The following is a 14,616-nucleotide window of genomic DNA, read 5'->3' on the forward strand; positions in this document are numbered from 1 at the left end:
GTTCAATTTGATTTCCTCCAACCACCATCTCCCTATTAAGCTGGGGCCAGTACCTTCCGCTATTAAGAGAGGCAGACTTTTATTTTGTCCTTGATATTCCACCTGAACATCAGCAACTCCAATCCCAGTTTTTTTCCCCCTCCCATGTGTACGTTTTGAGTTTAATGGGGATGTTCTTTCTGTTTGTCAACTTCACCTTTTTCCACTTCTCATTGGATTGGGATTCGTTCATCAGTGTGACGCTGCATCCTGTGTCTACTTCAAACGGTACCTTAAATCCATTTGTTCCCATTTCCACAATAAAAGGCTTCACCTTTTTCATATTCGCCCCCTGTACACTGTACAGAGAGCGCTTGCTCTTTGCGTCTGCGCAATCACTTTCTATTACTTAATTTGAGCGGTTTTCTTCTGTTCATTTTATTTTCTGCAGCCCGTAGCTTTTTCTAATGCATAAAACTTTTCATGTTTGAATTTACATTCAAACGCTTTGTGTTTGCCTTTGCAACTATAACATTCTCTATTAACCGGAGGGGTTGCCCCGCGGCTTTCCCTTCTTTGAAACTCTGCGAGCTCAGAGCTGCTCTCTTTTACTGTACGGCATGCAGTTGCACCCCTTGCCTGCAAATCCAGTGCATTTCTATTCACGGACTCCATGGCCTAAGCCAGTTTGAGTGTATTCTCAAACATGAGATTAGGCTCTGATAACAAGCATATTTGTATCCTGTTGTCAGTAATCCCACACACCAGCTTAATTATAAAATAATAAACACACAGAAATACGGGCCTTAGGTCATTAATATGGTCAAATCCGGAAACTATAATTTCGAAAACAAAACGTTTATTCTCTCAGTGAAATAGGGAACTGGGTGTCATCCCTCAGTCTAAATATTGCTGTTACCTTGCACAACCTTCAATGTTATGTCATAATTATGTAAAATTCAGGCAAATTAATTACGGTCTTGTTTAGGAAGAAATGGTCTTCAAACTGTTTGCAACGAGCCAGGTGGCCCAAACTGCTGCATATACCTGACTGCTTGCACAGAACGCAAGAGTAGTGACACAATTTCCCTATTTATATCGCCTGCTAACATGAATTTCTTTTAACTAAATATGGAGGTTTAAAAAGATATACTTGTGTATTTATTTTAAGAAAGGCATTGATGTTTATGGTTAGGTACATTGGTGCAACAACAGTGCTTTTTCGTGAATGTGCTTGTTAAATCATCACCCGTTTTGGCGAAGTAGGCTGTTATTCGATGATAAATTAACAGGCACCGCAATGATTATTTGCACCGCAGGACAAGCTAGTTAAACTAATAATATTATCACCCATGTGTAGTTAACTAGTGATTATGTTAAGAGTTGTTTTTATTAGATAAATGTAATGTTAGCTAGCAACTTAACTTGGCTCATTGCTGCACTCGTGTAACAGGTGGTCAATGTAATCGGCCATATTCAGCGTCAAAAAATGCTGTCTGCCGATTGTTATGAAACTTGAAATTGGCCCTAATTAATCAGCCATGCTGGTCGACCTCAGGTAGGAATATTGCAAAAATATGATCAATGGCTCATTTGAGAGAAGACAACCTCCCGGCCCGTATTGACATCTGACATACAGTACCAGTCAAAGGTTTGGACACACCTACTCATTCCAGAGTTTTTCTGATTTTTTAAAACTATTTTCTACATTGTAGAATAATAGTGAAGACATCAAAACCTATGAAATAACACATATGGAATCATAAAGTAACTAAAAAGTGTTAAATAAATCAAAATATGTTTTATATATGAGATTCTTCAAAGTAGCCGCCCTTTGCCTTGAGAGCTTTGCACACTCTTAGCATTCTCTCAACCAGGTTCACCTGTAATACTTTTCCAACAGTCTTGAAGAAGTTCCTACATATTCTGAGCACTTGTTGGCTTCTTTTCCTTCACTCTGCGGTCCAACTCATCCCAAAACATCTCAATTGGGTTAAGGTCGGGTGATTGTGGAGGTCAGGTCATCTGATGCAGCACTCCTTCACTCTCCTTCTTGGTCAAATAGCCCTTACACAGGCTGGAGGTGTGTTGTGTCATTTTCCTGTTGAAAAACAAATGATAGTCCTTCTAAACGCAAATGAGATGGGATGGCATATCGCTCCAGAATGCTGTGGTAACCATGCTGGTTAAGTGTGCATTGAATTCTAAACAAGTCACTGACAGTGTCACCAGCAAAGCACCCCCATACCATCACACCTCCTCCTCCATGCTTCACGGTGGGGACCATACATGTGGAGATCATTCGTTCACCTATTCTGCGTCTCACACAGACATGGCGGTTGGGACCAAAAATCTCATTCTTTGCAGCAATTCGACCATTAAGGCCTGATTCACGCCGTGTCATCTGAACAGTTGATGTTTACATGTGTCTGTTACTTGAACTCTGAAGCATTTATTTGGGCTGCAATTTCTGAGGCTGTTAACTCTAATGAACATATCCTCTGCAGCAGAGGTAACTCTGGGTCTTCCTTTCCTGTGGTGGTCCTCATGAGAGCCAGTTTCATCATTGCGCTTGATGTTGAAGTGCAGTCGCAAAAACCAAAGTTGTTGACATTTTCCGGATTGACTGACCTTCATGTCTTAAAGTAATGGTGGACTCTCGTTTCTCTTTGCTTATTTGAGCTGTTTTTGCCATAATATGGACTTGGTCTTTTACCAAATAGAGCTATCTTGTATATATCAAATATATGTGCCGAATACAACAGGTGCAGAATTACAGTGAAATGCTTACTCACAAGCCCTTAACCAACAATTCTGTAAGAAGTTTTAAGAACAAAAAAGGTTTCGTAAAAAAATTGAAATAAAAGTAACATAATTAAACAGCAGCAGTAAAATAACAATAGCGAGGCTATATACAGTTTAAGTCGGAAGTTTACATACACCTTAGCCAAATACATTTAACTCAGTTTTTCACAATTCCTGACATTAAATCCTCGTAATAATTCCCTGTCTTGGGTGAGTTAGGATCACCACTTTATTTTAAGAATGTGAAATGTCAAAATAATAGTAGAGTGAAATATTTCAACTTTAATTTCTTTCATCAAATTCACAGTGGGTCAGAAGTTTACATGCTACCAAAAACAAATTTAGTGTTTTGCCTTTAAATTGGTCAACTTGGGTCAAATGTTCGGGTAGCCTTCCACAAGCTTCCCACAATAAGTTGGGTGAATTTTGGTCCATTCCTCCTGACAGAGCTGGTGTAACTGAATCAGATTTGTAGGCCTCCTTGCTTGCACATGTTTTTTCAGTTCTGCACACACATTTTCTACAGGATTGAGGTCAGGGTTTTGTGATGGCCACTCCAATACCTTGACTTTGTTGTCCTTAAGCCATTTTGCCACAACTTTGGAAGTGTGCTTGGGATCATTGTCCAGTCGGAAGACCCATTTGCGACCAAGCTTTGACTTCCTGACTGATGTCTTGAGATGTTGCTTCAATACATTCACATAATTTTCCTTTCCTCGTGATGCCATCTATTTTGTGAAGTGCACCAGTCCCTCCTGCAGCCAACCACCTGATTCCTCGAGCATCTTCTCAAGGTCTTTTGCAATTGTTCTGGGATTGATTTGCACTTTTCGTACCAAAGTACATTTAACTTTAGGAGACCAAGCGCGGTCTTTTTCCTGAGCGTTATGACAGCTGCATGGTCCCTTGGTGTTTATACTTGCATACTATTGTTGGTACAGATGAACGTGGCGTTTGGAAATTGCTCCCTTGGATGAACCAGACTTGTGGAGATCTACAATTTGTTTTGAGGTCTTGGCTGATTTCTTTTGATTTTTCCCATGATGTCAAGCAAAGAGGCACTGCGTTTGAAGGTAGGCCTTGAAATACATCCACAGGTACACCTCCAATTTACTCAAATTATGTCAATTAGGCTATCAGAAGCTTCTAAAGCTATGACATACTTTTCTGGAATTTTCCAAGCTGTTTAAAGGCACAGTCAACTTAGTGTATGTAAACTTCTGATCCACTGGAATTGTGATACAGTGAAATAACCTTTCTGTAAACAATTGTTGGAAAAATGACTTGTGTCATGCACAAAGTAGATGTCCCAACCGACTTGCCAAAACTATAGTTTGTTAACAAGACCTTTGTGGAGTGGTTGAAAAACCATGTTTAATGACTCCAACCTAAGTGTATGTAAACTTCCGACTTCAACTGTACAGGAGGCACTGGTAGAGTCGGTGTGCGGGGGCACCGGTTAGTCGAGGACCGGTTAGTATACCACCTAGGGCTGTGCGGTATACCGGTATTGATGCAGAGACTGGTTTGGGTTTTATTTCTATACTGGGATTTGAATGTTTGGTTTGTTAAATGTGATACGACATGTGTAAAGTCTGTTTTTATAGTTTACTTCGCTACTTGAGTCATATCTTAACGCTCTTTCTCTCTGTGCCACTTTCCACACAGATCTAGCCACGCCCCCTGTCACTCAAGGAGCGCATTTGATGTTCCTCAACCAGGATACACTTGCCTTCAGTCTGCATGGTCAATGCAGCACATGCAACAATGTTGATGACAATAATGCTGTTTTAATATAAATCCACTAGCGTTCTATAATGACACTATTAGTTTTTGTTTCTTACATCAGCAAACAGCTAGCTTGCAAGTTACCCTAAATCTTGAGACGCTAGTTGTTAGCCGCTAATGCTAATAGCATTATGTACTGAGTAAGAGCAAACATAGCCAGCTAATACAGCCTGATAATACCAGTGATGGTGTAGACCAAAATCAGCATGTTGTTTGAGCAACAGTATCTTCTAAATCAAAGAGGAATATGCAAAGCAAGAATGTTAGCTACATGAACTAGCTAAGAGAGAACATGCAAAGTAACCCAAGCTTATAGGGTCCCCTAGGAAACACTTATCAACACTTTAGTTCCTACCCTGTCACAATAACTCCTCCCTGGCATTTTAATTTGTTGTCATCTCAAACTACACTGTATTCAAAATGCCCACTATTATATTCTAACTGTAGAATTACAGTTACAGAATCCATGATTCCAACAGTTTTGCTCTTATTCGCAAGTCAAATTGCAATTGCAACATTTGGTTAAAAATAAGTCCTAGATTATTTGCCCATATCGTGCAGCCCTACGTGGCAGTGTGGAAATGATCTCAATTGAACAGTGGTGTAAAGTACTTAAGTAAAAATACTTTCAAGTGCTACTTATGTCAAAAGAAAATTGTATCTGTACTTTACTATTTTTTATTTTTGACTACTTTTACTTCACTACATTCCAAAAGAAAATACTGTACTTTTTACAACACATTTTTCCTGACACCTAAAAATACTTGTTACATAATGAATTTTTTGCAGGACAGGAAAATGGTCCATTTCACGCACCTGTCAAGAGAACATCACTGGTAATCTACAGCCTCTGATCTGGAGGACTCACTAAACACATGCCTTGTTTGTAAATTATGTTGGAGTGTGCCCCTGGCTAGCCGTAAATAAAATAAAAAAAGAAGAAAATGGTGCTATCTGTTTTTTTACTTTTGATACTTAAGTATATTTAAAACCAAATACTTTTTGACTTTTACTCAAGTATTTTACTGGGGGACTTTCATGTTCTATTAACATATCTTTACTTCTACTCAAGTATGACAATTGGGTACTTTTTCCACCACTGCAGTTGAGTGCAGGAAATGCATAAATTATAAAAGTGCTGACATTTGTTTAGGTTGAATTGAACAGTATAAAAGACTTAGAAATCACTTAGAATATATGTGTTGCCACCCTAGGATCACTCACAACTCATAAAGCAAATGTAGAACACTTATTATTAAAAACTAAAATCCAGTAAAAAAAAATACCATGATATAATATTTTGGCCATATCACCCAGCCCTACTGTGTCACAACACAACTGATTAAATGCATTAAGGAAAGAAATTCCATAAATTAATTTATAACAAGGCACACCTGTTAATTAAAATTGCATTCCATGTGACTACCTCATGAAGCTGGTTGAGATAATGCCAAGAGTGTGCACAGCTGTCATCAAGGCAGAGGGTGGCTAGATATATTAATATATAAATATATTTATTGAACACTTTTTTGTGAGTTTCTACATGATTCCATGTGTTATTTCATAGTTTTGATGTCTTCACTATTATTCTACAATGTGGAAAATAGTAAAAAATAAAGAAAAACCCTTGAATGAGTAGGTGTTGGAATCCGTGCAGTATAGAAACATAAGCATTTCGCTGCACCTGCGATATCTGCAAAATACAGTATGTGTACTTGACCAATAAAAGTTAATTCATTGTGTAAATACACCTTTATCATGCTTACTAGTGCACATGCTGTCCTGTCCTCCTCACAGACAAACGAGAGAAACACTCGCCGAGAGACCTCGCACCATTTGAGGGGATGGAGGTAAGCAGAGCATCTTCAAAATTGTGTACGTGTCTGACTGTGTGTCTGTTCGTGTCCAAGTCTGTTTCTGTGTGTTTTATAGCATGATTATCACTGTGTTGTCTGTATGATTTTTAACCCTCGCCATTCCTCACCTATAGTATATCTCTGTTCTCAGCTGGATGAGGAGGCCAACATCAACAGGATAGATCACTATGTGGAGCTGCTGTATGAGGACATCCCAGAGAAGGTCAGGGGTGCCACCCTCATCCTCCATCTCGCCCGCAACCCAGACAACCTGGAGGAGCTCTTGCAGAATGGTATGTTCCTTCCCCATCTGTCACAATGCTACGTTCCAGAGAATGCTACGTTCATGCTATGTTCATCTTCTCTGTTCTGCTGGGTGTTTAAAAGTTGTACAGGCCAGGCTAGACAAACTCTATTGTCATTGGTTGATATAATCCACAGACTCTCTCACCAGCCCATCCCGTTCATAAGAAAACACAGCCTAGTACTAGTCGTTCCTATTCCCCTCCCTGACGACAGAGCTGTTTTCTCTCACAACAGCACAGGGTCCTCATCCATTACAGCTGTCAAATGATGGCATGGCTTCATTTTGTAACTGTCACTATGCATCACAGGCTCACTTTGTCTGTCGTAAAGGATCACACGGTCAGACGGTGATAACGGTAGAACATGCATGTGAACCATGAGACCTCGGGTCAGTGAGGAAAGTGGAGATGGCCAGGGGAAATGGAACAATGTGATATGTATCTTTACAATGAAGATCACCCATAGCTCAAGCCATGGGAGCCAGGAACCCTTTACATTCCCCCAGATTCCTTACCTTAAACTCCCACCCCAAGCTGACTGTCATCTCCATGCTAGACTCTTTCCACTACCTGCCAAACCTCCACCCCAAATGCATACTTCCCTTTCAAATCCTAACATACTTCAAATAATCCCCCTCCTTTTCCTCAATCACTCCCCTTGCCCCCCCCCCCCCCCACACACATACACACATCATAAATATATATATATATCACTTTCCTCACTCTTTCTCTCTCTCTCTTCTCACCTCCCCACCTCTCTCTTGCTTTCTCTCTGACCTGTGTGGTGTCTGCTGCTCATCAGAGACGGCCCTGGGAGCCCTGGCCAGAGTTCTGCGGGAGGACTGGAAACAGAGCGTTGACCTGGCAACCACCATTATCTACGTCTTCTTTTGCTTCTCCAGGTATACAACTCCCTCTCTCACTCGCCAGAACCTCTTTTGTTTTCATGTTCTGCTCTCTCTCATTCTGACAGCAATCACACAACTATGACAACATATGACAAAACCTTACTTTTGAGGAAACAATAATTACCCTTGATAGAATTGGAAATAAAATACTTGTCGAGCGATTTGAGTTGTGAGAGGATCTACGTAGTTCTGAAAACTGATAGTCCTTCTTGGCCCCGCTCCGTGGCAGAGCTGTTTTGGTTTTGAAATGATTTGGTTTGTGTCTGGCTGATTATGAGTAGGAGATGAGACATACTGTTTTACTCAATCTTTCTTGTCCTTTTTTTTGCAGTTGACTTTTGGACTAAGCTCTCAGCTGATAGGATAATTTCAATCTGAACACCCGACTGTGCTACAAAAATAGGTGTTGCATAACGATGAACGAAATGCACTTTTGAATAAGTGGAAGCCTTGTAAACCTTTTCTCTACCCTTCCCCAGTTTCTCCCAGTTCCATGGGCAGGTGACTCACTATAAGATCGGAGCCCTCTGTATGAACATAATTGAACACGAGCTGAAGAGGTACGACCTCTGGCAGGACGAACTGCAGAAGAAAGCGGCAGCCTATATCCTTCAGCTGAAGTCAAAGGTCACCTAAATGATGTTTACATACCTTGCTGCTTGATTTTATTTTATTTTATTAGGATACCCATTAGCCGACGCCAATGGCAACAGCTAGTCTTACTGGGGTCCGGCACATAACGGAAACATAGACAGAGGGTCAATGCCTCAGGGTTCCTTCTGCCCTCAGTGCCGACTGATTATAAAACACTACTATATAGTGAGTTCATTGGTTCAATACAGCAACACTCCTTCCTTGACTGATCTCACGTGACAATGACCATAAGAACCAGAATGTGAAGAAGGAGCATGAGAAAGCCTTCAAGAAGTACCAAGGTCTACTGATCAAGCAGGAGCAGCTTCTACAAGGTACAGTAACTGTGTAGCACACTACCATGTCTAGCAGAGGGGTAGTGATGTTTGTTACAGACAGCACTATTAGTGCTTGATAATGCAATGATGGAATTACATAGTAGTAGCAACTACATTGGTTATTACATAGTAATATCAAGTTGGATCACTATTTGATTCTACAGTCCCCCCTCCTCTCCCTATTGCTTCACAGTGGCTCTGCACCTGTTGTTGAACCTTGCTGAGGACACGCGCACGGAGCTGAAGATGAGGAACAAGAACATCGTCCACACCCTGGTGAAGACCCTGGACCGGGAAGACGAGGAGCTGCTGGTGCTGGTGGTCTCCTTCCTCAAGAAGCTCAGTATCTTCCTGGAGAATAAGAATGACATGGTGAGAGAGGGAAGGATGGAGGGAGAGGGCCAGAGAAGAGGGAGGGATATAGGGAGAGGGGTACAGGAGCTGGTGGTCTCCTTCCTCAAGAAGCTCAGCATCTTCCTGGAGAACAAGAAAGACATGGTGAGTGATAGAGTGAGAGGGGAGGAGGGAGGGAGGGAGGGATGGATGGAGAGGAATTGCAACAAGGTGAGGAAAATGCAGTGAGCTCAAAGTATTGGGACAGTGACCCCTTTTTTGTTGTTTTGGCTCTACCCTAGCACTTCAGTTAAAGTGCAGACTGTCAGCTTTAATTTCAGGGTATTTTCATCCAAATACCAGAAATGTTCCATAGGCACAAAAAGCTTATTTCTCTAAAATGTTGTGTGCAATTTTTTTTTACATCCCTATTAGTGAGCTTTTCTCCTTTGCCAAGATACTTCATCCTCCTGAAAGGTGTGGCATATCATTAAGCTGATTAAACAGCATGATCATTATACAGGTGTGCCTTGTGTTGGGGACAGTAAAAGGCCACTCTGAAATGTGCAGTTTTGTCACACAACACAATGCCACAGATGTCTCAAGTTGAGGGAGCGTGAATTGGCATGCTAACTGCAGGAATGTCCACCAGAGAATGTTGCCAGAGAATTTCATGATAATTTCTCTACCATATCCGCCTTTAACGTAATTTTCGAAAATTTGGCAGTAAGTACAACCGCAGACCACATGTAATGACGCCAGCCCAGGACCACCACATCCGGCTTCTTCACCTGCGGGATCGTTTGAGACTAGCCACTCGGACAGCTGTTGAAACTGTGGGTTTGCACAACTGGGGAATTTCTGCACAAACTGTCAGAAAACGTCTCAGGGAAGCTCATCTGCATTCTCGTCGTCCTCACCAGTGTCTTGACCTGAGTTCTACATCGTAACTGACTTCAGTGCCAAAAGCTCACCTTCGATGGCTACTGGCACGCTAGAGTAGTGGGCTCTTCGGTTTCAACTGTACCGGGAAGATGGCAGATGTGGGCGAGCGATTTGCTGATGTCAATGTTTTGAACAGAGGGCCCCATGGTGGGGTTAGGGTATGGGCAGGTATAAGTTACAGACAACAAACAGAATTGCATTTTATCGATTGCAGTTTGAATGCACAGAGATACCGTGACAAGATCCTGAGGCCCATTGTCGTGCCATTCATCCGCCGCCAATAAGAATTTGGTCAACAACAAAAGTTTCTCAATACTTTGTTATATACCCTTTGTTGGCAATGACAGAGGTCAAACGTTTTCTGTTGCATGTTGCGTTTTATATTTTTGTTCAGTGTACATAGTCCCCCCAATGTAGGGGACCAACAGTATTGGGACAAGTTTACATATGTGTATTAAAGTAGTCAAATGTTTAGTATTTTATCCAATATTCCTTGCACACAATGATTACATTGGCGGCAGGGTAGTCTAGTGGTTAGAGCTTTGGACTAGTAACCGAAAGGTTGCAAGTTCGAATCCCTGAGCTGACAAGGTACAGATCTGACAGGCAGTTAACCCACTGTTCCTAGGCCCTCATTGAAAATAAGAATTTGTTCTTAACTGACTTGACTTTTACCTTAAATAAAGGTAAAATTAAAAATTAAAAACATCAAGCTTGTGACACTACAAACTTGTTGGATGCATTTGTTGCTTGTTTTGGTTGTGTTTCAGATTATTTTGTGCCCAATAGAAATGAATGGTAAAAATGCATTGAGTCATTTTTATTGTAAATATCATACCCCCTCCCCAAAATGCTAACCTCCCCTGTTGTAATGGTGAGAGGTTAGCATGTCTTGGTGTGATATTTGTGCATCTCACTTTATTATTATTATTATTATTATTATTATTATTATTAACGATTAATTCAGGACTATCCATAGTCATGGTAGCATCCACATTAATGTAGAAGTGTTTAGAAACATATTACATTATTATTTACAATGAAAGTGACTACATTATTTACCATTCATTTCTATTGTGCACCAAATAATCAAACGCAACCAAAACAAACAGGAAATGCTTCCAACAAGTTTGTAGTCACAAACTTGATGTGATCATTGCGTGCTAGGAATATAGGACCAAATAAAGTTTGGACTGCTTTAATACACATATAGTGCATTCGGAAAGTATTCAGACCCCTTCCCTTTTTCCACATTTTGTTACTTTACAGCCTTATTCTAAAATGGATTCAATTACATTTTTCCTTCATCAATCTATCCACAATACCCGATTATGTACATTTTTGCAAATTTATAAAAAACAGAAATAAGAACCTGTGGGCCATGAATTATCATGCTGAAACATGAGGTGATGGCGGCGGATGAATGGCACGACAATGGGCCTCAGGATCTTGTCACGGTATCTCTGCATTCAAACTGCAATCGATAAAATGCAATTCTGTTTGTTGTCCATAACTTATGCCTGCCCATACCCTGTTTTTGCTATGTCATTATGGGGTATTGCCTGTAGATTGATTGAGGGGGAAAACAATGTAATCAATTTTAGAATAAGGCTGTAACACAACAAAATGTGGAAAAAGTCAAGTGATCTTGATACTTTCTGAATGCACTGTAAGTGTGTTAGTCCCAAATGTTTTGGTCCCCATGGGGGGGGGGGGGGGGGGGGGGTGCTGGTTTTTCATATGGATGAAAATACCTTCAATGTAAAGCTGACAGTCTGCACTTTAACCTCAGTCATTGAATCATTTCAAATCTACAGTTCCAGAGTACAGAGGAAAAAACAACAAATGTATCGCTGTCCCAATACTTTTGAAGCTCACTGTACATACAAAGTCTCAGGTCCTCTGATTTACTGTAGATTGAGAATGTATAATAATAATATTATTTTGTGGTATTTGTTAAAGATTTGTACTAGTTTACATTTAGTTATTTTTTATAGTACAGTTGTAGGACTTCAGTGATCATTGCTTTTACTTCCCTGTCTTACTGCAGTCCCACCTGGATCCAATCTCAGCCAGTTTGTGTGCCTTTTATTAAAGCCAGACTGAGATAGGAACAGTTTTTTTTTTCTTTGTTTCCTTTTAGTGTATCTTTGACTCTGATAAAAGAACCCTTCGGGGTTCTTGCCCATTGTCTACATGAGTCCAGCAGAACAGAAGAGTAGTGCTCTCATCCATGTTATTCACAGTGTATCACTTTATCTCAGGGGAAGGTTTTAGTTGCACGCTGATTAGCTACAAAAAGATAATTGGTTAGCGATTTGTCATCCATTCTACTTATTCACACGTTTGTATTCAACACCAGATAACAGTTGTAAGATGGCTTTAGAACTGTAATTGATTACTGTGCAGACACAATTTGTGTTGGTGTCAGTGGATTTCCTTTTGAACACAGTAGCAGTGTAATTGACACACACACACCCACACCTCCAGTCCCAGTGTGCAGGCCATATGGTTTGCTACTCTTCGTGGTGCCTTATAGACTGGTCCTTGATGCGTCTGCTCAACACTTGCACCTACCTGTCAACACTGCTTTCTCTTTACATTCAGGACAACATTCTTCCCAAATGATAAAATAAGTTGAATTTGTTTTGAAGTAATTAATTGAATGAACGGAGTTAAAATGAAATTGACCCCCAACACAGGTGAAGTCTGTGTTGTTGAAGTTAGTGCCGATAGAGATGACAGCTTCGCTTCTAGTCCTTAGGAAACTGTGCATAAGCATTTTGATACACTCGCAATAACATCTGCTAACCATGTGTATGTGACCAATAAAATGTGATTTGATTTGTCTGACGTCAAAGAAAGTATCATTGTGGTCTCTCTGTTGCAGGAACGGGTATTGTGAGATTGGTTGTTGAAGTAGTGTGTGTATCGGTGCACATTTTATTGGGTTGTGCTAAAGGACTTGTTGACAATGTCTCCCTCACTGTCTCCTCTCTGTTCTCTGGTGTTCAGGCAGAGACATATGCTGTGGAGAAACTGGCCAGGCTGCTGCCCTGTAAGCATGAAGACCTACTGAACACTACGCTGCGCCTGCTCCTCAACCTCTCCTTTGACACAGGCCTTCGCAGCCAGATGGTCCAGGCTGGACTCATCCCCAAACTCTCCGCACTGCTAGGTACACTATTCAATGACACAACTGTGTATGTGGGTAATTGCCACCAGAACCAGAGCCAGCGAGGCCTACTCCTGAAACTAGATCCTGTGTGTGACTGGTGTGTAAGCTCGTCCAGGGGGTCATGTGGCACGGCTGGGAGCATCTGTGATGGGCCTTTTTAAAATCTCTTCAGGGAGGTCGGGTAATGTGCATAATTAATATAATATATTTGTTAGAAAAATACGCTGGGCCGCAGCATAAATTATGTTTTTGCAGGAGCTGGCCGGAAAGGCTGAGGGGATTTTTACTTTATGAATGAGACACGCACTTGTGCACGCACATGAGCGCACACACACATGATATGCAGGTGCATGCCAGTCAACGCTTAAGCTAAACATAGCCGAATACATTCCCTAACGTATGCATTTGGACAGTGATGCATTTTTTTTTTTATTGATTTGCCTCTACTCCAGCATTTTTTACTTGAGATCAGATGTTTCCTAGGAGGTGACGGTACAGAATGTTGTCTTATTTGAGGGTATTTCCATACATATCTGATTTACCATTTAGAAATGAAAGCTCTTTAAAGCCTACATCTAGTCCCGCATTTGAAAATGTCATAAGTATTTGGACAAATTTAACTTAATAGTGTAGGTCACATATTCTAGCACGCAATGACTAAATCAAGCGTGACTCTACAAACATGTTGGATGCATTTGCAGTTTGTTTTGGTGGTGAATGGTGACTGGAGTAATTTTCTTTCTAAGTGAGTATGTAAGATGTCTCTATACACATCTAAACCAATCCTAGTAATGCAGTGTTTTAAGAAAAATCATGAATGGATCATGACTAATGATGAGAAAGTTTATTTAATTTAACTAGGCAAGTCAGTTAAGAGCACATTCTTATTTACAATGACGGCCTACCAGGTAACAGTGGGTTAACTTCCTTGTTCAGAGGCAGAACGACAGATTTTTACCTTGTCAGCTTGGGGATGCGATCCAGCAGCCTTTCGGTTACTGGCCCAACACTAGGCTACCTACTGGCCCAACACTAGGCTACCTACTGGCCCAACACTAGGCTACCTACTGGCCCAACACTAGGCTACCTACTGGCCCAACACTAGGCTACCTACTGGCCCAACACTAGGTTACCTGCCAGTCCAAATGCAGGTGCATTGTTACCAATAATGAAGGAGATTAGCATTTTTGGGGGGTGTATGTTCTTTGTCCCTCTAACTTTCTCATTCACCATTCATTGCTGATTATCCAGAATTAAGGTAGCATCCACATTCACGTAATGAATGTACAAACATTTTCTATTCTTACTTGCAATAAAAGTGACACAAAAAAAATGACATTTTGGAGTCACTGTCTAAATTAGGGTTGCAAAGAGAGGGTATGTTAGTCCCCAACCCGAGCACTCCGTTCTGCTACCTCTGGTCTCTTGGCCCTCCCACCCATATGGGAGGGCAGCTCCCACTCGGCCCAGTCGATGCTCTTCTCTGTCCTGGCACCACAAATGTTGGAACAAGCTTCCCCCTGAAGCTAGTCCCTGTTGAGTGACAAC

General features: G+C 41.0%; 1 protein-coding gene across 8 annotated transcripts in view; it reads left to right on the plus strand.

The window, feature by feature from the left end:
- LOC109898157 (kinesin-associated protein 3) overlaps positions 1-14,616 on the plus strand; it is a 54,553-nt gene that overhangs the window by 6,013 nt on the left and 33,924 nt on the right. For 7 of the 8 annotated variants that reach the window (XR_004211243.1, XM_020492990.2, XM_020492991.2 and 4 more), the window contains exons 4-10: positions 6,370-6,422; positions 6,580-6,721; positions 7,536-7,635; positions 8,121-8,245; positions 8,511-8,609; positions 8,806-8,984; positions 12,906-13,068. Coding sequence is in view for 7 of the 8 variants with exons in the window: in XM_020492990.2 (XP_020348579.1) it covers positions 6,370-6,422; positions 6,580-6,721; positions 7,536-7,635; positions 8,121-8,245; positions 8,511-8,609; positions 8,806-8,984; positions 12,906-13,068 (861 nt within the window). In the remaining variant the exon portion in view is untranslated. Of the gene's footprint in view, positions 1-4,452; positions 5,409-6,369; positions 6,423-6,579; positions 6,722-7,535; positions 7,636-8,120; positions 8,246-8,510; positions 8,610-8,805; positions 8,985-12,905; positions 13,069-14,616 lie in introns of all 8 variants that reach the window. The other variant, XM_031833717.1, reaches the window with a different exon arrangement.

Source organism: Oncorhynchus kisutch, linkage group LG10, assembly GCF_002021735.2.
Source record: "Oncorhynchus kisutch isolate 150728-3 linkage group LG10, Okis_V2, whole genome shotgun sequence".
NCBI classification, from domain to species: Eukaryota; Metazoa; Chordata; class Actinopteri; order Salmoniformes; family Salmonidae; genus Oncorhynchus; species Oncorhynchus kisutch.